Source organism: Pelophylax lessonae (genome assembly GCF_965119305.1).
Source record: "Pelophylax lessonae genome assembly, chromosome: 4".
In the NCBI taxonomy this organism is placed as follows: domain Eukaryota; kingdom Metazoa; phylum Chordata; class Amphibia; order Anura; family Ranidae; genus Pelophylax; species Pelophylax lessonae.
The window spans coordinates 221,287,094-221,314,338 of NC_138771.1; the positions used below are offsets into that span (position 1 = coordinate 221,287,094).

General features: G+C 44.6%; 1 protein-coding gene across 4 annotated transcripts in view; it reads left to right on the plus strand.

Moving 5' to 3' along the window:
- The window catches only part of CADPS2 (calcium dependent secretion activator 2), a 1,183,693-nt gene that overhangs the window by 962,067 nt on the left and 194,381 nt on the right, over nucleotides 1-27,245 (plus strand). For all 4 annotated transcript variants that reach the window (XM_082254958.1, XM_082254959.1, XM_082254960.1 and 1 more), the window contains 2 exons: nucleotides 16,989-17,072; nucleotides 20,099-20,131. In XM_082254958.1, coding sequence (XP_082111084.1) covers nucleotides 16,989-17,072; nucleotides 20,099-20,131 — 117 coding nt within the window. The remainder of the gene's footprint in view (nucleotides 1-16,988; nucleotides 17,073-20,098; nucleotides 20,132-27,245) is intronic.

The window sequence follows — 27,245 nt, forward strand, 5'->3', positions numbered from 1 at the left end:
GTGGGGCAGAGCAGTGCGCCCTGAGTCCACCCATTGTGTGACAATAGCGAATGAAAATTCGCTATTGTCACACGAATCCTCCTCCTGGCCATTCAGGAAGTGGGTCCGAGACCCGCTTCCTGATTGGCCGAAAGGCAAAACCATGCTATTGGCTGAGGAGGAGGCGGGAGGACTCGAGGAGATGCCGCTGCAGGTAAGTGCAGTGGTCTCGGGGGGGGGGGGGGGGCACAGCACGCTACGCTCGTCACTCTGCATTGAAAGGGGGCACACTGATCTCTCTGCATTGAAGGGAGCACACTGATCTCTCTGCATTGAAGGGGGCACACTAGTCTCTCTGCATTGAATGGGGGCACACTGATCTCTCTGCATTGAATGGGGGCACACTGATCTCTCTGCATTGAATGGGGGCAAACTGATCTCTCTGCATTGAATGGGGGCACACTGATCTCTCTGCATTGAAGGGGGCACACTAGTCTCTCTGCATTGAATGGGGGCACACTGATCTCTCTGCATTGAATGGGGGCACACTGATCTCTCTGCATTGAATGGGGGCACAATGATCTCTCTGAATTAAAAGGGGGCATGTTGGTCATTCTGCATTGAAAGGGGGCACACTGGTCATTCTGCATTGAATGAGGGCTTGATGATCTCTCTGCATTGAAAGGGGGCATGTTGGTCATTCTGCATTGAAAGGGGGCACGCTGGTCTCTCTGCTTTGAATGGGAGCACGATGATCTCTCTGCATGGAATGGGGGCATGATGATCTCTCTGCATTGAATGGGGGCACGATGATCTCTCTGCATTGAATGGGGGCACGATGATCTCTCTGCATTGAATGGTGGCACACTGGTCATTCTGCATTGAAAGGGGGCATGGCACACTGGTCATTTGCATTGAATGGGGGCATGAAGATCTCTCTGCATTGAATGGGGGCACGATGATCTCTCTGCATTGAATGGGGGCAGGATGATCTCTCTGCATTGAATGGGGGCAGGATGATCTCTCTGCATTGAATGGGGACACGCTGGTCATTCTGCATTGAAAGGGGGCACGCTGGTCATTCTGCATTGAATGGCGGCACGCTGGTCTGTCTGCATTGAAGGGGGCACGCTGGTCATTCTGCATTGATGCGGGCAACACTATACCTTGATTACTGAAGGCCCCTTTTACACTTTTGTGACCCCGAAGTCACGCAATTTTTTACAGCGTTTTTTGCCGCAAAGCAATACCTATTACATTTTTCTGTTTGCACCCCCCAAAAATTTTGAGCACCAGCCACCACTGTAATGGAAGTGTCAGAGAAGCCTCCTTTTATATTTAGTTTATACTAAAAGTCCAGGTTGGAAGGTATTTGAATCCATTTTCTTCCTTCTCTGTAACAAAGGGCTAAAGGGTGAGAGAACTGTCAAACAAAATTTCTCTTTCGTTCATGGACGGACATGGCGCTCCATAAATCATAACTAGTGGGTTATATAGCCTCCCTCCAGGAGTAGGACTAGGAAGAACAAAAAACACCAGGCTACGCCCATGGGCCATACTTAGCAGGTATATAACCCCCCCTCTCTGCTCTAGGTAATCAGTTTTAATCTGTCTAGTCAGGGGTAAAGACCTAGGCTCCTGGCTGGGATTTCTAGTCCTAGCAATTTTTTCCTTACTTACATCTACAATCAACTGCCAGGCTGGGCCATGGGCTGGATAATCTAGATCCAGTGGTCCCCCCAGCCAGCGAGCACATGCAGACCACAGCTATGCACTAAGTCGGCTGCGACATAGCCTCATGGACAGAGGCTGGCCCACGAGTTAAACATCTTGCAGGGTCGCATACGACAAGGCTTGAGTCTGAGTCGCAGCAGTTCCCTTGGCTGACAGCTCCCCCTACTTCGGTGGTGAGGATTTCTGTCTTGAGCATAAACCCCATCATGGAAGGGTAAGTACAGTCCCCTCTCTCCCCCTTTGGAGGTTGTCTTTGGGGTGAATGCTATCTCCACTCTGTATGGGTCCTGGGATAGTGTGTATCCCGCCCTGGTAGTCTGAAGGGGTCCCAGTGTAGGAGAACTCCTAGATGCATGCCCTGCTGTTTGCAGTGTGGGTATAGTACAGGGGGGTCCTAGTGCAGAGAGCGGTGAAAAGTACACAGCAGAGCAGAGTCTCCCCTAAATGTGTGTCGTTCTTTCAGGGGGTTCCCCTTGCAGAGGATGCAGCCTTGCAGAGGGTGCAGGAAAGATCCTGGCAGCATGCTTCAGTGTTTGTAGCTGATGGTGCCCATTTTCCCTTAGTCTGGTTGGCGGCCATGTTTGTGTAGTCGGATGATGTCACAGGGGGCCATTTTCCCCCTAGTCCGGCTGGTCTCCGGTTGGCGGCCATGTTTGTGTAGCCGGATGATGTCACGGGGGCCATCTTCCCTTATACAAACAAGAAAAGTGCAGCGCTAAAAAATGAAAAGACTATTAATATGAACTAAATCTAAAAGTCCAATTAAAATGTGTAAAGACACCAATCCACATAAGTAGTCACAGCAGGAAAGGGAACACTGGTGATGACAGATGTATACATTCAGGAAAGTAAAACTCAGACTCAGAATAGTAACTTCACACCCAGAGTGAGTAGTAGAATCTGCTTACCAGATTATAAGACCACTAAATTATAGGCAGTCAAATGGAGCTCCATTTGACCACCTACAATTTAGTGGTCTTAAAATCTGGTGAGCAGATTCTACTACTGGAGCCTCAGGGTCACATCTCCCCCACTTACCCCCTCATGTAGGTGGAAGGTCCCTCGGAACCCCAGCTTCCCATGGTTGCACTGACGGCAGTCCCACAGACCTTAGTGTCCTGGGTGGAAGTGGCTTGTGGTCAAAGGCCCAGGAGGAAGCCCCCCCACCCTCCCCTGTTCAGGCTGTCTCATCTGATTCTAAACCTGATGCCACCGTGGACATGGCCTGTCTGGGGGGGATTTAATATCACACCCCCTGATCCATCCGATAGTGAGCATGATTCCTTCATGGTCGCAGCAGCGAATGAAAAAGCGCTGGTGGACGCACTTATCACTGCAGTGCGTGAGACTTTAAAAATGGATGATGCGGCTGATGTAGCCACGGACGTGGCTGTGTTGTTTAGTATGCACAAGTCGCATCATACTCCAAAGGTGTTTCCCTATGTGCCTTATTTTGACAGGTTTTCCTGTAAGGAATGGGAACAACCAAAATTACCCTTTGTGGTCCTGTCACGGAACCATGAACCAGACGTACAACAACAGATAAGTGAAAATAAGAAAGCTTTATTGAAAAACAAGCTATAAAGCAAAAGTCCAAACGGATGGCGAAACCGATGCAGAGTCTTTGCGAAGCCAGGGGCAGGAACCAGCAGGGTAGTCAGACGAAGCCAGGATCAGGAACCAGCAGGGTAGTCAGACGAAGCCAGGATCAGGAACCAGCAGGGTAGTCAGACGAAGCCAGGAACAGGAACCAGAAGTAGCAGCAGTCCTAGTAGCATGTGAACACAGGAGGACCAAGCAGGGAACTGAAGCCACAGACCTCCTATATATATGAGCTGGGTATCCAGCTCCTCCCAGTGGGAAGGAGGAGCCGCAGGGTGGGAGGCTACAAGAAACCCAGAAACCAAGATGGCCGCCAGCACATGTCAAATGAAGGAGAACAGCAAGAAGGTAAGACCATGACAGTACCTCCCCCTCAAGGGCCCCTCCTCCGCGGAGTAAAGAACGGTTTCTGAGGGAAGCGTGCGTGGAAGGCTCGGAGCAAGGCAGGAGCATGGACATCTGCGGAGGGAACCCAGGAACGCTCCTCTGGACCATAACCACGCCAATGAACCAAAAACTGCACCCGACCGCGGACCAGGCGTGAGTCCAGGATATTGCTCACCTCATACTCCTCACGATTGCCCACTCGGACCGGACGAGGCCGAGGAACCGAGGAAGTGAAACGATTACACACCAGAGGCTTCAACAGGGAGACATGAAACACGTTGGAGATCCGCATGCCAGGAGGAAGCGCAAGGGCATAGGCTACCGGGTTTACCCTGCGAAGCACTCGGAAGGGACCAACAAAGCGAGGCGCCAGCTTGGGAGTGGGCACTCGAAGGTTGAGGTTGCGGGTGGACAACCATACACGGTCTCCGGCCTGGTAGGAAGGAGCAGGCGCTCGTCTGCGATCAGCCTGGAGTCTCTGGCGCTGCGCAGAGACCTCAAGGGACTTCTGGATCTGTACCCACGAAGCACGTAGGACGGAAAGGTGATCCTCCACAGCCGGAATATCCTGGGGAGAGAATACCTCCGGTAACACGGCAGGTTGGAACCCATAGTTGGCCATGAAGGGAGACGTCCCAGAGGAAGAGTTCACCGCCGTGTTCCTGGCAAACTCAGCCCAAGGCAGGAGGTCAACCCAATTGTCTTGGTGATCGGAGACATAGCAACGAAGGAATTGCTCCAAGGCCTGATTGGAACGTTCTGCGGCCCCATTGGACTGAGGGTGGTAGGCCGAGGAGAAGGAGAGATGAATCCCCAACTGGGAGCAAAAGGCGCGCCAGAACCTGGACACAAACTGACTCCCCCGATCCGACACAATCTCCTTGGGCAAACCGTGCAACCGGAAGACCTCCCTGGCAAAAAACGTGGCCAACTCCTGTGCAGAGGGTAACTTCTTGAGAGGAACACAGTGACACATTTTGGAAAACCGATCAACAATCATGAGAATGACCGTATGGCCTCGGGATGCAGGGAGGTCCACAATGAAATCCATCCCCAGGTGTGACCATGGGCGCTCCCCGGTGGCTAAGGGTTGCAGAAGGCCCAACGGAAGGTGCCGAGGGGACTTACTCTGGGCACAAACGGAGCATGCCGCTACATATGCGGCGATGTCGGAACGTAGGGAAGGCCACCAGAACAGACGTGAAACAGCCCAGGACAGCTGATTCTTTCCAGGATGCCCCGCGGTCTTGGAGTTATGGTAGGTTCGCAACAACCGAGTGCGCAACTCCTCAGGCACAAAACATCTGCCGTTGGGTCTCCCAGAGGGAGCACCAGATTGAGCCGCCAAAATCTGCTCACCCAGGGGAGAGGTCAGGCTGGTGCGAATGGCAGCCAGGATCTGATTCGGAGGTATGACCGAAGTCGGAATCGACTCCTCCCTGGACAGGTCGGAGTACTGCCGTGATAAGGCATCAGCCCTGATGTTCTTGGAACCGGGTAGGTAGGAGACCACGTAATTAAAACGTGACAAGAACAGAGCCCATCTGGCCTGACGTGGTGTCAATCTCTTGGCCTCAGAGAGGTAGGTCAGATTCTTGTGGTCCGTCAGGATGAGGACCGGAACCACCGAACCCTCGAGCAAGTGCCTCCATTCTTTAAGAGCCTGCACGATGGCCAATAACTCCCTGTCACCAATCTGGTAGTTGCACTCCGCGGAAGACAGTTTCCGGGAGTAAAACCCACAAGGAAGCAGAGGACCCTCTGGTGTTCTACGCTGAGACAGAAGGGCGCCTACTCCCGTCTCAGACGCGTCCACCTCGAGGACAAAGGGCAACCCAGGGTTGGGATGCGACAGAATCGGAGCCGACACAAAGGCGGACTTTAGAGCCTCAAAAGCTCGGATGGCCTCGGGCGGCCAGACCTGGGAATTACTGCCCTTCCTGGTCAGATCCGTGAGAGGCTTGGCTAGCATGGAAAAGTCCCTGATGAACTTCCGATAATAATTGGCGAAGCCCAAAAAGCGCTGCAGGGAGCGAAGACCACTGGGCTGGGGCCACTGTAAGACAGCCGAAACCTACTCAGGATCCATGGAGAACCCCTCAGCGGAAATTATGTAACCTAAGAAAGTTACCTGGGATCGGTGAAATTCGCATTTCTCAAGCTTACCGAACAGCTTGTTCTCTCGTAACCGTTGCAACACTCGTTTGACATCCAGAATGTGGGTCTCCATGGACTCAGAATATACCAAGATGTCATCCAGGTAGACCACCACACACTGCTGCAACAGGTCACGGAAAACATCGTTGATGAATTCCTGAAAGACTGCGGGCGCATTGCACAGCCCAAAGGGCATAACCAAGGATTCATAATGACCGGTCCTGGTGTTAAACGCGGTCTTCCACTCATCGCCCGCCTTGATCCTTACGAGGTTATATGCCGCCCTCAGGTCGAGTTTGGTAAAGACCGTGGCCCCTTTAAGGCGATCGAACAGCTCGGAAATCAAGGGTATCGGGTAAGCGTTCTTGATCGTGATGCGATTGAGACCCCTGTAATCGATGCAAGGCCTCAACTCACCGCCCTTCTTTTTCACAAAGAAAAATCCAGCCCCTGCCGGGGACGAGGATTTGCGAATGTGTCCACGTGAAAGCGCCTCCCTCACGTACTCCTCCATGGCCTCATTCTCCGCTACCGACAGTGGATAGACTTTGCCACGAGGAGGAACGGCACCAGATTGTAACTCGATGGCACAATCGTATGGGCGGTGCGGAGGTAGGGCAACCGCGCGCACCTTATCGAATACATCCCGGTACTCCTCGTATTCAGGGGGCAACAGAGAGTCCGAGGAAGTACACAGCAACTTGAGAGGCCCATGGATGCAACTAGCCCCACACTGCGGTGACCACGAGAGGATCTCGGCCGATCTCCAATCGAAAATCGGATTATGCTTCTGGAGCCAGGGGTACCCCAAGACCACCGAGTAGTGTGGAGACGAAATAACCTGGAAGCAGACCGACTCTCTGTGGACGGCACCAATGGCTAACCCCACTGGAAGGGTCTCATGAGTCACGTGTGGCGGCAGAAGGGGTCTGCCGTCTATCGCCTCAAGAGCCAGAGGAGAACCTCGAGCCTGCAGAGGAATGGAATTGGCGGCAGCGAACACACTATCAATGAACAAACCACCAGCACCAGAGTCCACCAACGCCTGGGTCGTCACTGAGCCCCCGACCCAGGAAAGGACAACAGTGATCAGTGGTTTGTCAACACGGGAAACCGGGGACGAGGAGACTCCACCCAAGATCTGCCCCCGACAGGATCTCAGGTGCGAGCGTTTCCCTGGACGGTTCGGACATGCCAACCGAAAATGCCCACCGAGACCACAGTACATGCATCGGCCCTCGCGTCTCCGGAGTACCCTCTCCCCCTCGGACAGGCGAGCAAACCCCAGCTGCATGGGTTCACCCCCAGACAAGTCATCCCCAGGAGGCGTGGGAGGAGAGGGAGGCACGGGTGGGACAACAAAGGTAGGCGCCAATCTGTTAGGAGGCCTCCGCAGACTCTCCTTAAAGGAAGGTCTCTCCCTGAGTCTGGTGTCAATCAAAATCAGGAAAGAAATAAGAGACTCGAGCTCCACTGGTAGGTCCTTAGCTGCAACCTCATCCTTCAAGGCATCCGAGAGACCATGAGAGAAAGCAGCGACCAGAGCCTCATTATTCCAGCCCACCTCTGCTGCCAGGGTACGAAACTCAATGGCGTATTCAGCTACGGATCGTGAACCCTGTCTGATGGACATAAGGAGCTTCGCAGCAGAGGCAGCACGAGCCGGCACATCGAATACCTTCCGAAGAGAAGCAACAAAACCGGAAAACTCGGCAACCACCGGATTGTTGTTCTCCCATAAAGGGCTGGCCCAGGCCAAGGCCTTGTCCGAGAGCAGCGAGATTAAGAAGCCCACCTTTGATCTCTCAGTCGGAAAGGCATGTGGCAGCAACTCGAAATAAATGCCCACCTGGTTAAGGAAACCTCGGCACTGAGTTGGCTCTCCCCCAAAGCGCTGTGGAAGGGGGGCAGAACCGGACATACCCCGAAACACCGCAGGCGCAACAACAGGTGTCGGGGTAGACTCTGGCGCAACAACCGGAGCGGACCCAGGAGCGACAACCGACCCATCGGCAACGGGAGCGAAATGAACCGTGCGTTCAAGCAGGGTTTGCAACGCCACGGCGAACTGACCCAACAGGTGATCCTGCTGATCAAGTCTGGCAACCAGCGTGGGTAGTGAGGATGGCCCTGCACCGTCAGAATTCGTGGCCTGTGGTACCGTGCGTTCAAGCAGGGTTTGCAACGCCACGGCGAACCGACCCAACAGGTGATCCTGCTGATCAAGTCTGGCAACCAGCGTGGGTAGCGAGGATGGCCCTGTACCGTCAGAATTCATGGCTTGGTCCTAATGTCACGGAACCATGAACCAGACGTACAACAACAGATAAGTGAAAATAAGAAAGCTTTATTGAAAAACAAGCTATAAAGCAAAAGTCCAAACGGATGGCGAAACCGATGCAGAGTCTTTGCGAAGCCAGGGGCAGGAACCAGCAGGGTAGTCAGACGAAGCCAGGATCAGGAACCAGCAGGGTAGTCAGACGAAGCCAGGATCAGGAACCAGCAGGGTAGTCAGACGAAGCCAGGAACAGGAACCAGAAGTAGCAGCAGTCCTAGTAGCATGTGAACACAGGAGGACCAAGCAGGGAACTGAAGCCACAGACCTCCTATATATATGAGCTGGGTATCCAGCTCCTCCCAGTGGGAAGGAGGAGCCGCAGGGTGGGAGGCTACAAGAAACCCAGAAACCAAGATGGCCGCCAGCACATGTCAAACGAAGGAGAACAGCAAGAAGGTAAGACCATGACAGGTCCCCAAACGTTTTGCTGTACGTTACCCTTTTCAGGAGTCCCTTTTAAAAAACTGGGCTAGTTCACCAGTAGTGGACCCTCCTGTTTCCAGATTGAATAAAGCAACCATAATCCCAATAGAGGAATCCCTGTCCTTTAAGGACCCGGCTGACAAGAAAGCGGAGGCTGTGGCACGCAGCATGTTTACTGTGGCTAGTTCGGCATTGTGGCCAGTCTTTGCCTCAGCCCTCGTGTCTCAGACCCTAACTGAATGGGCCAAGCTTTTGTGACAGGGCCTGGGGGGTGGGCAGGTCCCCGCTGCCTATGTCGATTTAGCGGACCAGCTGGTCCATGGGCTGCAGTTTATTTGTGATGCAGCTTTGGATACAGTTCCTGTGCTCTCCAAACTTTCTGTTTCAGCGGTTGCTGATTATTTACGTGCTGTGGTTTAAGAATTAGTCCGCAGACCCCCAGCGCCCCCAGTTGAAGTCCGGAAGTGACGAAACGCGTCGGGGCGTGGCCAGACGACGCATCCTATCGTGGACTGTGGCAGAGAAAGAACTTCCGGGACTACCCGACCTGGCGTGGAGCCAGATTTGAGTAAGATTGGAGGTTCCGCTACTGCCTTGCATATTGAGATGAGCGTGTTTTTACTACTATACAAGTGAGTGCAATGTATGAGTATTTGGTGTGAATAAAATTTATCAGACATACTGCACTAGGGAAGTTATCTCTTTGTTTTTCATACGGTTGGGAGAGAGTGTGGAAAAAAAAGGGCTACTGCACTGAAGTGGAAACCATCTTTACCTGTGGTGTGACCTATCCTATGGTAACATTGGGATCTGTTACCTACATGCGCATAATGCTCATTTATGAGAGTAAGTGAGCAAATGCATCCAGTGAGTGGCCATTTCTTACTTCCCCTGCACTTGGTGGTGGACTTGTGGTGATCCTATCAGATTGCACGGAGTTTTGGCATATCCAAACACTGTCATCATTAATACATGAATTTTTATGGTGATTGAAGATCTGAAAGTGGACTGTTGTTCATATTTCACCTATGGGATCATTTGACTAAAAGACTGTGAGGACTGTTTATCAACCGCACTGTTAATTTGATGATCATCCACGGGTGATAGTAGGAACTCTTCCGGGAACTTTTTTAGATTGTTCTAGCGCTACTATTATTCCTTTTTTATTGTTATCAAGTATTTTATATTTGTTTAAGTGGCAGCTTTAGTTTTAGAGTTTTTTACCAGCAGTCTGCTGGTGCTACCTAGAGCGCGGAGTTAATCACACAGTTTGGGCGGGAGACTGAGGATTAATATCTACATAGTCCGCAGACCAAGCCTCTAAGAAAGCTCTCATTGATCTGCCCTTTCAAGGCGATCGCTTGTTTGGGGATACCTTGGGTGACATCATTAAGGGTGTCATGAGAGGGAAAAGTACTTTCCTGCCACAGTCAAGGAAAGGGAAGAAGCCTTGCCGCAGACGGGGACCCTCTTCCTCAGCCCATAGAAAATTATTTTTTTGCTTCTGGGATGGAGAATAAGGGAAATGGATCTTTTAAATCTTCCCCGGGAGGTTCCAAGCAACCTTGGTCTGGTAAGCCTAGAGCTAGATTCCCCGGACCAGCAGACGAGACTCTTTCAGCATGAAGGTCTGCCTTCACCCATTATTGGGGTGGGGGGACATCTTCCCTGGTTTCTGGCCCCCGTTGACTTCTTTGGTGAGCGTTAAGGAGATCTGCGAAAAATGTATTTGGGGGATACCCAGAAAGGGGGACAAAGCTTGTCTTTTTCTGTTTTTTTTTAGGTCCTAAATCTCCTTGTGCGGATTTCATTCCTGCAAAGGTGATGTCTGAACTACCTAAGGTCCCCCCTATCCCTGCCCGGAGAATTGATTTACCTCGGCCTGATTCTTTTTCTGACGTGAGTGGTCCTTCCTTTGCACAAACTTCAGGGGCCACAGGTCGTGATTCACTGGTTGCTGTCACACAGTTAATTCTCTCTCCCATTTTGCTTACAGGTTCTGAGTCTGGTGGTATCCCCCTTCAAGACAGTTCTGTTTGCACAGTCTTACATGCAGCTCCTTTAGCAGGTTCGGCTCCACAGAAGGATACCGAAGTTCATGTCAAGGTCACAGGGTCCTCTTTTAGACGCCGCAGGCGTCCAAGGGCCGTGGTGAGGCCAGTATCATCCTCATCTCAGGCTTCCACAGTTCCTGCGAGGAATCAAGAGCGAGGATCTTCCAATCATCCTGGTGGCTGTAAACGTCCCTTGGGGGGTTCCTCTCGGAGAAGACTAGTTGTCCCAAGGGCTGATCTACCATCCTGCTTTATAGTCGCTGGTTTGAATGGCTTAACTATTGAAAGCCAGGTACTGAGGGATAGAGGTCTGTCTGGATCCGTTATTCCTAGTATGGTGAAGGTGAGGAAGCATACATTTCTTGGTGCGAGTCGATTGGCGATCATCATCGATCCTTTTCTGTGGCTCGGATTGTAACCTTTCTTTAACAGGGCATTGATCAGAAGTTGACCTTGAGTACCATAGAGGGCCAGGTGTCTGCCCTGGCAAACTTCTTTCAGCAACCCCTAGCCATGCACTCTTTAGTTTGTACCTTCATTCAGGGGGTTCGACATGTAGCTGCACCTGTATGGTCTCTTTCGGTTCTCCAGAAACCTCTATTTGAGAATATTCGGAAGATTCCCTTGCCTACATTAACCCAGAAGGTGATATTCTTAGTGGCTTTTACCTCGGCCCACAGGGTATGGGAATTGGCAGCATTATCCTGTTGCAGTCCCTATGTAATGGTCCATAGGGATAAAGTGGTTCTTCGTCCCTGTTCATCATTTCTGCCCAAAGTTGTCTATGACTTCCATTTGAATGAGGACATTGTTTTGCCTTCCTTGTGTCCCAAGCCGACACATGCCAAGGAATTTTCTTTGCATACCTTGGATTTGGTTCGTGCGATTCAGGTGTATCTGGCAGCTACTGAGTCTTTTCGGAGGTTTTTTGCAGGCTGTTGTTTAATATGACCCTTGACAACGACGACCTGCATGCTGACGAAACCGGTCGGGACTCTTGGAGCGCAATCACACTGCTATGCCATTTCCGGGTTCGGATGACACGCTTTGAGCTATGCGGAAGCGGCACTTGTTTGTATCATCCCCTGACTTTGTTTGACTGAATGCCCGTTTTTATCCATTTAAATGTAAGTGTATCTACCTTACTTCTATTAAATTGCTTGTACGTACTTCACCATTTTGGCCATTCCTTTATTTTATACCGCTGAGGAGCGTGGTGTTGGCAAAAGAGTGCGGAGTATTTCTATACACTGGCGATTGTAAGGTGGATCCTTCAGGAGGGCTCAGATTCACTCTGGATTCTGATTATTACTCTGCCTGCATTGACCCCCTATAATTAAGGTGTCGGTGCCTTCTGGTAAGCATTTCCACACATTGGGTGTCCATGTGGTGAAGGGAATGAAGATTTGATTACATGTGGAAGAATCATCCTTTAGAGGCTGCACTAAACCTTGTTGGTGTATGGGACTTTATTCATGATTCACCCACCTATTGCTGATGCACTTTATATTTGTATATGCACTTTATATGGGATTTTTACAACTGCTGATGCGCTATATATTTTTAATTAATAATGTTTTTTAATTTTATCAATCACATTGTGCACTTTAGATGAGCGCGGCTTTGTACACTTTTAGGTGTATTTATACCATTTGCTGTTTAAGAGGGTCTGTTCCCTCTTGAGTGGTGTTTTTTCTTTAAACCTTTATTTTTTAGACTGTGCTCCTGTGTCCTGGTTAAGGGCTCTTATATTTAGCCTTGGATTATTTTCCCCACCCCTCATTTTCCTTCTTGCACTGCTTTTGGACGTCCCACTAGTTATGATTTATGGAGCGCTGTGTCCGTCAATGAATGGAAGAGAAAATGGGGTTTCTGCCTAGTCCTACTCCTGAAGGAGGTAATATAACCCTCTAGTTATGATTTATGGAGCACTGTGTCCGTCGATTTTACGGTAAGTATAGAAATCCCATTTTTGTTATCCTTTTGCTCCCTTTTCCCCCAGCTCAAAATATAAGTTCCCACAATGTTTGAGGAAGTTGACAAACAGATGTTCACATGTAGTCCTCAACAAAGAGAACTTGTTAAGTATGGCTCTTTATGGGTCGAGGTACATCAGTTCAGGTGTGTGAGGGCAAAAGGGTAAAAAGACTTTGAACATTTCCTTATCCTTTCAAGAAAATGGTATTTGTGCAGTATTAACATTTAAGCCTTCTGGCATGCTTCTTGTGGAAATAATGATGACAAGCACAAGAAATGAGAATAAGTAGTTTAGGATTTATTGAGGGTAACAAGATTCAGAGCTGTAGTGCAGCCTGCAGAAGGATTTGTACATTGGCAAACAACAAAACAGTGACCAGCCTGGTATGACATCTCCTGGCATTCCACAGTATTTTACTAGTATCCTAGAGGGATGGACACTCTTTTTTTATTGAGAAAGGTTTAAATGTAGGTTAAATTACTGTACAAATTAAGGAAGGTAGGTATGGACCATAGGGTGAGTACCTGGATAGAGAACTGGCTCCAGGGGAGAGTACAGAGGGTGGTGATTAATGGGGAGTACTCGGATTGGGCGGGTGTGGAAAGTGGGGTCCCCCAAGGTTCTGTCCTGGGGCCAATCTTGTTTAATTTACTCATAAATGATCTAGAGGAGGGGATATAGAGTACAATCTCAATATTTGCGTATGATACCAAACTAAGCATGCCAATATCTTCTATGCAGGATGTGGAAACCTTACAAGCGGATCTGAACAAAATAATGGGATGGGCAACTACATGGCAGATGAGGTTTAATGTTGAAAAATGTAAAGTAATGCACTTGGGTGTCAGAAACACGAAAGCAAGCTACTCACTGGGGGGGGGGGGGGGGAACCTCTGGCTGAGTCTAGGATGGAAAAGGACCTGGGGGTACTGGTAGACAGCAGGCTTGGCAATGGCATGCAATGCCAAGCCGCTGCAAGCAAAGCCAACAGGATTACTGGCATGTATAAAAAAGGGGATTCACTCCAGAAATAAACAGATTATTCTCCCACTCTACAAGACTCTGGTCCGGCCACATCTGGAGTATGCTGTCCAGTTCTGGGCACCGGTCCTCAGGAAGGATGTGCTGGAACTGGAGAGAGTCCAGAGAAGGGCAACAAAAATAATTAGGGGAGTGGAGGGCATCAGCTATGAGGAAAGACTACAAGCACTGAACTTATTCTCTCTGGAGAAGAGACAATTAAGGGGGGATATGATATCAATGTACAAATACTGTACTGGCGACCCTAGCATAAGGAACAAACTTTTCAGAGAAAGGGAATACAATAAGACACGTGGCCACTCACTAAAACTTGAGGAAAAACGGTTTAACCTTAAAATACGTAGGGGGTTCTTCACTGTCAGAGCAGTAAGGATGTGGAATTCTCTTCCACAAGCAGTCATATCAGCAGGGAGCATCGATAGTTTCAAAAAACTAAAGACCACAACATATAGGGGTATACAATGTACGGTTAACAGAAAACACACACACACATCATAGGTTGAACTGGATGGACTGGTGTCTTTTTTCGACCTCACAAACTATGTAACTAAATGTTTTACTAGCCATTTTTTCTTGGTGGCTCATTCAGATAATTAATCAAGCATATAGTTTTAAGGATTGGGATACACCATTTCCTGTCAAGCCAGTCTCTATTAGATCTATAAGTGCTTTTTGGCATAAGGTAACGGCTTCCCTTAATTGCAAGGCTACCACCTGATCTTCTGATCACTTGTTCTGTAAGTTTCCCCAGGTGGATATATAGGTTTCTTCTGATGTCAGCTTTGGGTGTAAGGTCCTTCAGGTGGCTCTTTGAGCTTCCATTGTTCCCTATTTTCTTTATTAGGTGGGCCTGTTAGTGCTTTGCTTGCTGGATTGCCAACCTCATTTGTACTGCTTTTGGACATTACAAACCGGATTTTTGTACTTACAGAAAAATCAATTTCTTCTTCTTTTTTTTTTTTTTTAATAAGGAACATAGGTCCCTCCTATCCGTGTTTATAGACTTTTGGCACTGTTTGTTAAAAATCTGAAGCATTTTTGGAGTGGAAATGGTAATACCAAGCTGGTCACTTTATTGTTTATTCTTGTTTGCCAGTGTCAAAACCCTCCTTTGGGTGGCAGTATAACCAAAATGTCTCTGAAACGTGTCCCTCAATGAACAGGAGTAAAAGGATTTTTACAGTGAGTAGAAAAATCCTATATTTCTTGGCTCCGTATAATGGCACTTTGTTACATCAGTTTCAGAATCAGTCCAATAAGATCTCATGTGTGTGCCATACAGTATAATTCCCCAGTCAGTGGTGCTCCACTAATGAGGCTACCAACAAAGGGTAATAACTTGACTTTTTTACTATAAAAACCGTATACAGTAAAACCTTGGATTGCAAACATAATTTGTTCCAGAAGCATGCTTGTAATCCAAAGCACTCATATCGAAACAAATTTCCTCCATAGGAAAAATTGGAAACTCAGATGATTCGTTCCACAACCATTTATTCATAGGTCCTTCAGTTTATAGTCCATATAAAAAGCTAAAAATAGCAATGTGATTGGTTGTGTAACCATAAAATGTCCATCCACAAACGGCAGCCTCCACAAGGGGATTAGAAGCAAAATCCAGCAGGGGCTACAGAGTATAAAAAAGAAGAGAGGTGCCTTTAAGTATAACAATATGGTTACATTTAATGAAGGTTCAACATTTAGCAACTCACTTGGTTGATAATTAAAACCGACACATCTAAGTATGCAGGCATCCGGGATATAGCTGTCCACATAGACTATCCCCTGCACCTCTGGCTCTCACCGCTGTCAGTCTGCAGTCGTGTCCGAGAAGACTACCCTGCAGTAGAGCGACCTGAAAGCGAGGCTCAAAGCGCTCATGGAGCGCAGTGTGGAAGGGAGGATGTCGATGGTGATGAGGAGGATGGTCTATGTGGACAGCTTTACCCCCAATGGCTGCATACTTAGATGTGCCTGTTTTAATCATCAACCATGTTCGTTTCTAAACATTGTACCTTCAATGTAACCATAGTGCTACACAGCACTTCTCTTCTCTTTTACACTCATTTGTGACATGACAGTACTCGTATATCAATACATCGCTTGTTTATCAAGTCAAAATTTATAAAAAAAAAATTTGCTTGTCGTGCAAACCGCTCTCAAACCAAGTTACTCTCAATGTTTTACTGTACTAATATCTCTAACTGAAGCAGTAATAGTTCTATTAGAAGAAAAAATGCATATGCTTTTTTTTTTTTTTTGGTGAAAGGCTATAGAAAATGTACATTAACTGGAATTATCCGCTCCAAATTTTATGTATCCCATTTAGGTGTCATGTTACGCTAAAGCAGTATGTGAATTGCTTCTGCTACAAAGCTTTAGATTATCATCTACTCTGCATACTCCAAGCATCATGGCAATTAGGCCTCATGCAAACAGGACATTATAAAAACGCCAACAGAGTTAGCTGTAGAAAGCTGTAGCTGTCGAATTAGCAAAATTATACTCCCACAAAAGCATATGGCTCAAAAATGCTCATAAACACCCATTAGCTGCATTTTTAAGTTTTTATCAGCGTTAGAGCGTTTTTACAGCTTCAAACCCACTAGTTCTGGGTTTTTATCCAGCCAGAAAACCCCCTACCAAATAATGCTGATAAAAGCCTGTGTGTGCATGGACACATAGGATAACACGCTGGGGAGTTTACTGGCTGTAGAAAAAAAACATCTGAAGCCAAAAACAGAAACTGTAAAAACGTCCAGTGTGCATGAGGCCTAAACATTAAGCTCACTGAGCGTAAAATGGGGAGCTGATTTTTTTCAAGATCTATACAATTCTGGGCAGAGGAGTGCCTACAAGTTTGTTTTTTTTCCCTGTGCCTGGCTTGCTTTTAGGTATGTGGCTAGTTTGGATCTATCTTTTGTTCAGTAATCAGATTTGATATTGCTTAATGGCTAAATAACATAAGAGCCAGTACCAGAAGCTTTGGTTTGGGAGGAAATCACAGTATTCAAATGAAGGAAAAGATGTTTCCTAGAAAATATGCACTTTTCATTTGTAATTTCTAACTGCTTTTTTATAAACCTCACAAAGCAATGTATACATGATTATAAAATATTTGAATGCCATTGGTCTTTGTACAGCAATAATTTTAATGATACCATTTTTAGTACAAATTAATATTTCTAATTAACTGCCTGCGCAGTCACTGAGTTTATATTAATATGCTGTATTTTTCAATTACCTATGTGTCACCCTTTCTAACACCAGATCTAACTAATGCACCTAATCAAAGTTTGTTTCAGTGCTGGAAGGAGTTCTCTCTAAATTGGCAAGATATGATGAAGGCACATTCTTTTCATCTATTCTGTCTTTCACTGTAAGTATACGTCATTTAGTATTCCACAATTACATTTTACTATTCAGTCCTTTATAGTGATCGATGGGAAAGAAGACTTAGGAAAGTAAAGTAGGGTAAACATCTTGTGTTAAGGCTATTTATTTACTGGCTCTCACATTGATTTGACATACCTGCATGTATTAGTCACTGCTAGATGTAGGAGACAAATAGAAGAAAGGTGCCAGAATTAAACATAAAATATGTTGCATTTTCCCAAACAAAAAGCGTCAACAATAGTTTGATATTTCTTGGTCAAGATAAAAAGCTGGCCTTTGATTTCTTAGCAACTCAAATTTGGCAAGCAGTAGATAGTAAGTTACATTTTTAGGTAGTATTCATTTTTGGCTCATTTGGTGCTCAATATTATGCTACAATCTTAAACTGAAGATGAAGATCAGGAATAGTACACAGTTCAAATACCAACTTTTCTAATACAGCTTAGTCACCAGCTTGCCTTAGCCTTCTGTTTGGACAGTGATGGGCAGTTCTGTAGTTATCATTCATTAAGATCTGAGAAAGTTTGGTTGTACTGCTGCCTGAAGGACTAGGACACTGGCATACAAAAAAACAGGGACAAGCCTTGTATTACACCTCCCAGTCCTAGCATGCCTCATTTTTTTGTTAGTGTTATAGGCAGACACTTCAGTGGATTTCAGTGGGCTCAAAACTAGTTTTGTTCCCAACCTCTGCTTTGGTTTATGCCTTTCAATCTTCTTGGGTCACTGCTAAAATTAGCAGACCTACAGATAGCCCTTGCAGGTCTTCCAAAACAAGGGGTTGCCGACACTGTTCCTGAATCAGAAAGGTTTCAGGAAATATATCCCATCCTTTTCACAGTTTCAAAGCCAGAAAGGGGTATCTGCCCCATCTTGGATCTCAAGGCTCTAACTGTCTTCATAAGGTTCTAGAAATTCTGTACGGAATCCATCATGTCTGTCATAGCATCTCATCATACAGGAGAGATTCTGGCTTCTGAAAACATCAAGGGCATACTTGCATGTCTCTATTATTTATAGGACATCACCAATTCTTTCGCTTTACTATGAGTCTCTAGCACTTGCAGCTCTGACCCTTCCATTCAGCCTGTCTTCTATTCCCTGTGAAAGCACTAAGGTTCTAGCCCCTGCGCTTGCATTGTTATTTTCCAAGGAAATCCTCAATTTGGGGTATTTTAATGACCCTAGTCAAGGGAGCATTCGGCACAAATCTTGACTGACAGTATGTCACAGACAGTTCAAACCTTGATGGTTCCTGAACCTTAAGAAGTCTGCATTGGCGCCAATTCATTGTTTGGAGTGTCTAGGTCTGATCCTAGACACAGCTCAAGCTGGAGTTTTTCTGTCCCAAAATAAACTTCAGACTCTCCACTCCTCTTCATTCCAGGAGTTTACCAACTCTTCATTTCTGTTTTAGGGTAATGGAGCTGATGTTAGCCTCCTTCAAGGCAGTTCCATCACCTGTCACCAAAGACCAGTTCGTCCCTGGCTTGGTGATTCAGCAATCTCTGGAGTTTGGGAAAACCTTCCTTCTGGTCTTTTGGAGGATCCTTACAACAAATGTCAGCTTGACGAGCTGGGATGGAGTCCTAGACTCCTTTTTGGTGCAGGGGACTTGGGACACTGGTGGAATCTGTCTCCTAATCAACATTCTGTATCTTCATGCAATTATGAATGTCCCAACTGCACTGGACATTCAAACTTGGAGGTTCATCTGATCAGGATCCATTCAGACAATGCCACAATAGTAGTGTACATCAACTATCGGGGAGGAACCAGAAATCTTGCCGCTGCAAGAGAAGTAGAAAGGATCCCATCCTGGGCAGAACTTTACCTTCCTTCTTTGTCTGCTGTTCACACTCCAGGCACAGACAGAGGATAGGCAGACCCCTCGGCCAGCAGTGTTTGAACCCGGGGAATGGTCCCTACACTTGGGATAGTTCTAGAACCATTATCATGGGTGGGGAATGCCAGATATGGACCTTGTGTCATCTAGGTTCAGCATAGAACTGGGCAGGTTTGTTTCCATGTACAGGGAACCTCTGCTGGTAACAGTTTCCTTCCCTCAAACTACTCCCTTTCTGGCTCCAAGGGATCAAAATGGAGGACATGCAGTGATCCTTATAGTACTGGACTGGCCCAGGTGGATGTGGTACCTTTGTGGGCTCTTCCAGATTGACTGGATCTTCTACCTTAATAGGTGGTTTTCCATCCTGCTTCATGGTCAGTGGCATTAAGACTATGGCTGTTGAAGGTCTTGCAGTACTGGGGTCACTCCTTGAACAATTTTTTTTTTTTAGATAATCCATAGGTGGATTTTGAACTGTTTGTTTTATATGCATTAATGTAATGTTTATCTAATATATTTTATATATATATATATATATATATATATATATACATTTTTGTTTTTCATTGCCTTAAAGGGGTTAAAGGTAAAGGTTATAGAACTGTAAAATGTTTACTATCAAATAAGTGTTTTAATAAAGTGAATGAATTAAAAAAAAAAAAAGAGCCAACATTGGCGGTGGGGCACCCCATACTATTAAAAATGTTCGATATAAAAATATTTTTTCTTAATTCAAAAAAGTGAATGAGAAGGTTGTGTTGTTCATATAGTGGAAAAAAATATTTCATTATAATGTTTATTGCATGAAAAAATAATTAAAAAAGAAAAAAAAAAAGTTATGTTGCTTTTATGCAACATGCATAAGGAACACAGATAATGGAAAGTAAAAATGTATAAATTGACAAAAAGAAACTAATCAGTCATTGCTACTTGACATTCCAATTTATAACAATGTACGTTTCCACTTTATGAATTACTGAATTGTATTGTGAATGATTTAATTAACTTTCTTCACCTGAAAGCTTGATTAGATTAAAAGGATGGTGTAATTAAGATAATTATGAACTTGAGAAATTAATACATGAATTACATTCAGGCATAGAAGAGTTTTCCTTTGATAATTATTTGTATAGCTGTTCACTATTGATTTGTTTTTTCAGGTGAAAGCTGCTTCAAAGTACGTCGAAGTGCCAGTAAGTGATATTTTGCATGTCCTCGGGATATGGCTATGTAATACTTGCTTAGTCAGTAAAGCAGTGCAAACCATAGTTACTATATTCAAAGTGAAGTAATCCTTACCAATCCATCAACAATGTATCTTTTATTTGACCTTCTAGTACCGACTCATGGTTGTCATTGAATACTGCCTCTTGCCTATTCTCACTGATGTTTATTAACTCAATAATCAAACAAGCCTAGTTGACTTAGTTTTAATCATACATTTGTGATTTCATGCAATCATATGTGGTCATAATAGCATGCTGATATGAATTAATGATTTGCATTTTCTACAGCAGAACTCTTCAGATTTTATCAGCTTGTGTGTTCAATTTAGGAAGCAGCAGTTATCCAAACATACAATAAATATAAATGAATTGGCAATAAAAGAAAATATACAACATAACCTCTGCTTGGTGCCATTAGTTTAACCACTTTAGCCCTGGAAGGTTTACCTCCCTTCAAGGTGAGGCCATTTTTTTTGCGATACAGCACTGCGTTTTTTTAACTGACAATTGCATGGACGTGCAATGCTGTACCCAGATAAAATTGATGTCCTTTTTTTCACACAAATAGAGCTTTCTTTTGCTGGTATTTGATCACCTCTGCTGTTTTTTTGGTTTTTTTTTGCACTATAAACAATAAAATACTGACAATTTTGAAAAAAAATAAAAAAATTTTTTTTACTTTCTGCTATCAAACATATCCAATAAAAATGAAAAAAAAAAATCGAATTTCTTCATGAGTTTAGGCCAACATGTATTCTGCTATACATTTTTGGTAAAAAAAAAAAAAAAAAACAACCCAATTGGTTTGCGCAAAAGTTATGGCGTCCACAAACTAGGATATATTTAAGAACTATTTTTTTTTTCAATAATAATGGCAGCGATCAGCAATTCATAGTGGGACTGCAAAATTGCAGGGGAAAAATCTGTCACTAGGTGACACCTTTTGGGGAGAAGTGAAACCAATACAGTGATTAGTGCTAAAAACTAACTGCACTGTCACTGTACTGATGACACTGGTTGGGAAGCGGTTATCATCAGGGGAGTTCAAAGGGTTAAATGTTTTGCCAGGGAGTGCTTGCTAACTGTGTGGGGGATGCTTTGACTGGGGGAATACAGATCCATGGTCCTGCTTAGCAGAAACACAAAATCTCTCATCTTCCCTTCTGACAGAATGGCGAACTGCCTTGTTTACATAGGAGGACCGCCGTTCTGCCTCTCTCGGGAATGATTGATGGGTGCCAGTGAACATCGGGTCCAATCACAGCAGAATCGGGTTGCCGCATGCGCGCCCCCAGACCCGGAAAAATAAAAATACCGTACAGGTACATGATTTCACACTGAAATGCCACCCTGCCGCAGTATATATGCGTGGGACAGTCCGGAAGAAGTTAAATAGAGTATAGTTTGGTATACAGTATCTCACAAAAGTGAGTACACCCCTCTATTTTATTATATCTTTTCATGTGACAACACTGAAGAAATTACACTTTGCTACAATGTAAAGTAGTGAGTGTACAGCTTGTATAACAGTGTAAATTTGCTGTCCCCTGAAAATAACTCAACACACAGTCATGTCTAAACAGCTGGCAGCAAAAGTGAGAACACCCCTAAGTGAAAATGTCTAAATTGGGCACAATTAGCCATTTTCCCTCCCTGGTGTCATGTGACTCGTTAGTGTTACAAGGTCTCAGGTGTGAATGGGGAGCAGGTGTGTTACATTTGGTGTAATCGCTCTCACTCTCTCATACTGGACACTGGAAGTTCAACATGGCACCTCATGGCAAAGAATCCTCTCAGAATACGGAAAAAAGAATTGTTGCTCTACATAAAAATTGCCTAGGCTATAAGAAGATTGCCAAGACCCTGAAACTGAGCTGCATTACGGTGGCCAAGGCAATACAGCGGTTTAACACGACAGGTTCCACTCAGAACAGGCCTCGCCATAGTCGACCAAAGAGGTTGAGTGCAAGGGCTCAGCGTCATATCCAGAGGTTTTCTTTGGGAAATAGACGTATAAGTGCTGCCAGCATTGCTGCAGAGGTTGAAGGGTTTGGGGGGGGGGTGTCAGCCTGTCAATGCTCAGACCATACACCGCATACTGCATCAAATTGGTCTTCATGGCTGTCGTCCCAGAAGGAAGCCTCTTCTAAAGATGATGCACAAGAAAGCCCACAAACAGTTTGCTGAAGACAAGCAAACAAAGGACATGGATTACTGGAACCATATCCTGTGGTCGGATGAGACCAAGATAAACGTATTTGGTTCAGATGGTGTCAAGCATGTATGGCGGCAACAGGGTGAGGAGTACAAAGAAAAGTGTGTCTTGCCTACAGTCAAGCATAGTGATGGGAGTGTCATGGTCTGGGGCTGCATGAGTACTGCGGGCACTGGGGAGCTACAGTTAATTGAGGGAACCATTAATGCCAACATGTACTGTGACATACTAAAGAAGAACATGATCCCCTCCCTTCGGAGACTGGGCCGAAGGGCAGTATTCCAACATAACTTCCAAACATACCTCCAAGGCGACCACTGCCTTGCTAAAGAAGCTGAGGGAAAAGGTGAGTGACTGGCCAAGCATGTCTCCAGACCCAAACCCTATTGAGCATCTGTGGAGCATACTCAAATGGAAGGTGGAGGAGCTCAAGGTCTCTAACATCCACCAGCTCTGTGATGTCGCCATGGAGGAGTGGAAGAGGACTCAAGTAGCAACCTGTGAAGCTCTAGTGAACTCCATGCCCAAGAGGGTTAAGAAAGTGCTGGAAAATAATGGTGGACACATAAAAATATTGACACTTTGGGCCCAATTTGGACATTTTCACTTAGGGGTGTACTCACTTTTGTTGCCAGAGGTTTATACATTAATGGCTGCGTGTTGAGTTATTTTGAGGGGAAAGTAAATTTACACTGTTATATGAGCTGTACACTCACTACTTTACATTTTAGCAAAGTGTTAGTGTTATTACATGAAAAGATATAATAAAATATTTACAAAAATGTGAGGGGTGTACTCACTTTTGTGACATACTATATGTAGGCCTACAAAAAGTGAGCACTGCTGATGGACTCTTGTAAGTCACATTAATATTTTCGGTAGAACCATATTCTGTGCCTAGGAAACCTCATGGGAGGACTCGAAAGACTATAAATACAAGAACAATTAGAGGAGACTGGGATTGAGTAATTATTGCTACTGTTTGCCACATTTTTCTTAATCTAATGGATTTACCAATCAAGCCCAACAAATTACCAATTATTAATTATTGTAAGTGGTTTTGCTTGTAACCCTTTACTTCCAAATAATGCAGTCAAAACTGATTGGAGCTGTATTTAGCACCATTAAGCCATTGTAATGTTGTGTAGATTTTGTGCGTGATATATATATAGTTGTACTTTTAGTTAACCCCATTGGTACTGCCTTTTATTGATTGCATAGTCAAACAAGAAATCTTTTTTTTTTTTTTTTTTTTGCTTTAATGTGTTCCGTTCTTACTGGCATTTTGAAGAAAATAGCATGGGAGGTTCTGTCTGTAACTATTTTTTTGATCATTTTCACCTAGTGTAGTAGAAACATTTCAAAGCTAGTGTAAGGAGTTAGGAAAAAATGGTTACATGTAGTACCACACTGCTCAGCATCTCCTTAGGAAGTGTTCAATTTTGTTAAGCAGTGAGCACTAGACTGAAGGGTTCCCTAAGGAATTGTTGAAAACCTCCTCATGGTCCCCTAGAGCCAAACAGCAACATTGTTTTTCTCAGTGCACTTTTCCAGTTGGGAGAAGTAGGTCTGTAACCTAGTAACCCTCACGCTAGAAACCCAAATATTTTCCCATTTGATGTAAACAGTAGTCTTGAAAATTGTTATACTGTGTTTTATCACACTTAGTTCTGAGGTTACAGGCTGGCTTCTTTCCAGCCTTGATGGGCTGATTTGGAAAGCTGTTGGCTATATTTTTTGTACACGCTACCCTATAGATTTACCTTCCTGATCTGTAAAACAAACTGGTAAAAACAGAAATAAAGAATTTAAAAAAAGGAATGTCTCTCTTTTCCTGGCAGTCAGTTGCCTGACTTGTACAAATAGATGTACAATAGATTTGGTTCTTTTGTAGGCAAAATATGTAACATTATACCAATACTTGGTCTGGATGAACCTTTGATTGTTATGTACATTGCAGATTAAATTATGGCTGTGAACTTGTTTTGCTCTGTTAAAATTGCTTTGCAGGAACACCAGATCAATGCCTTCCCTGTTGACAGAATGGCAATCTGCCTTGTTTACATAGGCAGACTGCTGTTCTGTCTGTGTAACAAACAGTCAGTGGGTGTCGGTGGACATACAGACTGCGCTACCTGCTGATTGGGCCACCAGCAGTGCGCCTGTGCACCCCCAACTGGGAAGTCCTGGATCACATACTACCTACGTGATCCAACGCAGTAGAGCCGCCTTGCCCCCCGTATATCAAAGTGATGTGATCGGCAAGCGATTAACTTGAATCGGTTACAATGAAAGCTAATTCATGTTTCTTTTATTCTTTAGTATTATTTTATGTTATTCATGTAGCAATGACTTTGTACAGCACATCTGTTTTCAGAAGGTTATGGCGGGGAAACTCCAAAAAGCTATTTGCTGTGGATAACTGTGCACCATTGATGTTTGTATCTTTTTAGTAAACAACATAATTTTTGTATGTCTAGGGATTAAAATGACAAAATTTAAATATAATAACATTGCTTTAAACATACCACCTATTTCCTAAAGGATAAGTCCACCCTAAAACTAAAACCCCTGCATCTATAGATCTCCACATTTTAACACTAACCTATCTATCCCTGTAAAGAAGAAATCAGTATACAGTAAAACCTTGGTTTGAGAGTAACTTGGTTTGAGAGCGCTTTGCAAGACAAGCAAATTTTTTAAATAAATTTTGACTTGATATACAAGCGATGTCTTGATATACAAGTAGTGTCATGTATAAAAAAGAAGAGAGGAGCCTCTAAAGTGTAGCAATATGGTTACATTTAAAGAAGGTTCAATATTTAGCAACTCACATGGTTGATGATTAAAACAGGCACATCTAAGTATGCAGGCATCTGGGGTAAAGCTGTCCACATAGACCATCCTCTGCACAGCCATCTTCATCATCCCTTCCCCGCTGCACTCCACGAGTGATTCAAAGCCTCACTTTCAGATCACTCTACTGCAGGCTATTCTTCCCGGTCATGATTGCAGACTGACAGTGGTGAGAGCCGGTGGTTCAGAAGATGGTCTATGTGGACAGCTTTACCCTGGATGCCTGCATACTTAGGTGTGCCTATTTTAATCATCAACCATGTGAGTTGCTAAATGTTGAACCTTCATTAAATGTAACCATATTGCTACACTTAGAGGCTCCTCTCATCTCTCTTATATTCTGTAGCTCTGCTAGATTTTGCTTCTAATCCCCTTGGGAAGGCTGCATATTGTGGATGGACATTTTATGGTTCCACAACCTATCACATTGCTATAATCTTTGTATATAGACTATAAACTGAAGGACTTGTGGAACGAATCATCTGAGTTTCCATTATTTCTTATGGGGAAATTTGCTTTGATATAAGAGTGCTTTGGATTACAAGCATGTTTCCAGAACAAATTATGCTCGCAATCCAAGGTTTTACTGTACTTCCCTTTTTTGAAGCCGATCTGACCCGATCCAGCGGCAGAAGCTCTGCAGAGGACACGGCCGACAACAGCTGTGAAATGAATAGGATATGACATCACCCATAGACTTACTATGGGACTTCCGTTGTCAGCTGTGTCTTCTGCACCCGCCTCCACAGCGAAGCCGCAACTGACAGCTCACCCTGCAATCGGGTTGGATCAGCTTCAGAAAGGTATGTGTACTGATTTGTTCTTTACAGGGCTAGATAGGTTAGTGTTAGAACATGGAGATCTATAGATGCAGGGACTTAGGTGTTAGTGGACTTATCCTTTAACTGTAGCATTACAGTAAAAAATGTGAGATCTTAAGTGCCGGTTCACACTAACGCGGCACGACTTCGGGGGCGACCTGTGAAGTCGCGTGCACCGCGACTTTGGCGCAACTTGCACGGACTTCATATAATGAATGTCCATGCAAGTCGCCCCGAAGTAGTACAGGAACCTTTTTCTAAGTCAGAGCGACTTGAGTCACTCCTATTAGAACGGTTACCGTAGCACACAATGGACCGCGACTTGTCAGGCTGCTATGAACTATAGATACCAATATGTCTATACTCTATATCTGGTGTGTGTATTACCAGTGTAAAGATATGACAAATATCAAAACATCAAATTATCAAAAAGCATCAGAATAAATTCCATCAGTTGATTGGTTGTGCAAATCAGTGCAAAGTGAAAAAAGCATAAATATATAAAAATAACCTTCCTGGTTATTTGTATATATATATTTTATTAATTTGGAGCACAGCAGTCACTTTATATATTTCGGACAATTTTTCCTGGCTATTCATATATATATATATATATAGACATTCTGCCTCTATCAATTTGGAGCACAGAAGTCACTTTAATATTTTGGATAATCCTTCCTGGTTATTTATATATATATATATATATATATATATATATATATATATATATATATATATATATATATATATATATTTCATTAATCTGGAGCACAGCAGTCACTTTATATATTTTGGACATTTTTCCTGGCTATTCATATATATATATATATATATATATATATATATATATATAGACTTTTTTAGTGATTTTTTACTCATCACTTACTGAATTGGTTTTGGTTTTATATATTTATGCTTTTTTCACTTTGCACTGATTTGCACAACCAATCAACTGATGGAATTTATTCTGATGCTTTTTGATAATTTGATGTTTTGATATTTGTCCTATCTTTACACTGGTAATACACACACCAGATATAGAGTATAGACATATTGGTATCTATAGTTCATAGCAAGCCCGGTATTTGATCTTTTTCTGAGATCATACATATCATACTACATTCTACACATACAGTGGCTGCTAAGTTCATTTTCTTTCAAGCTAGAGTTTATAAACACCCACCTATTA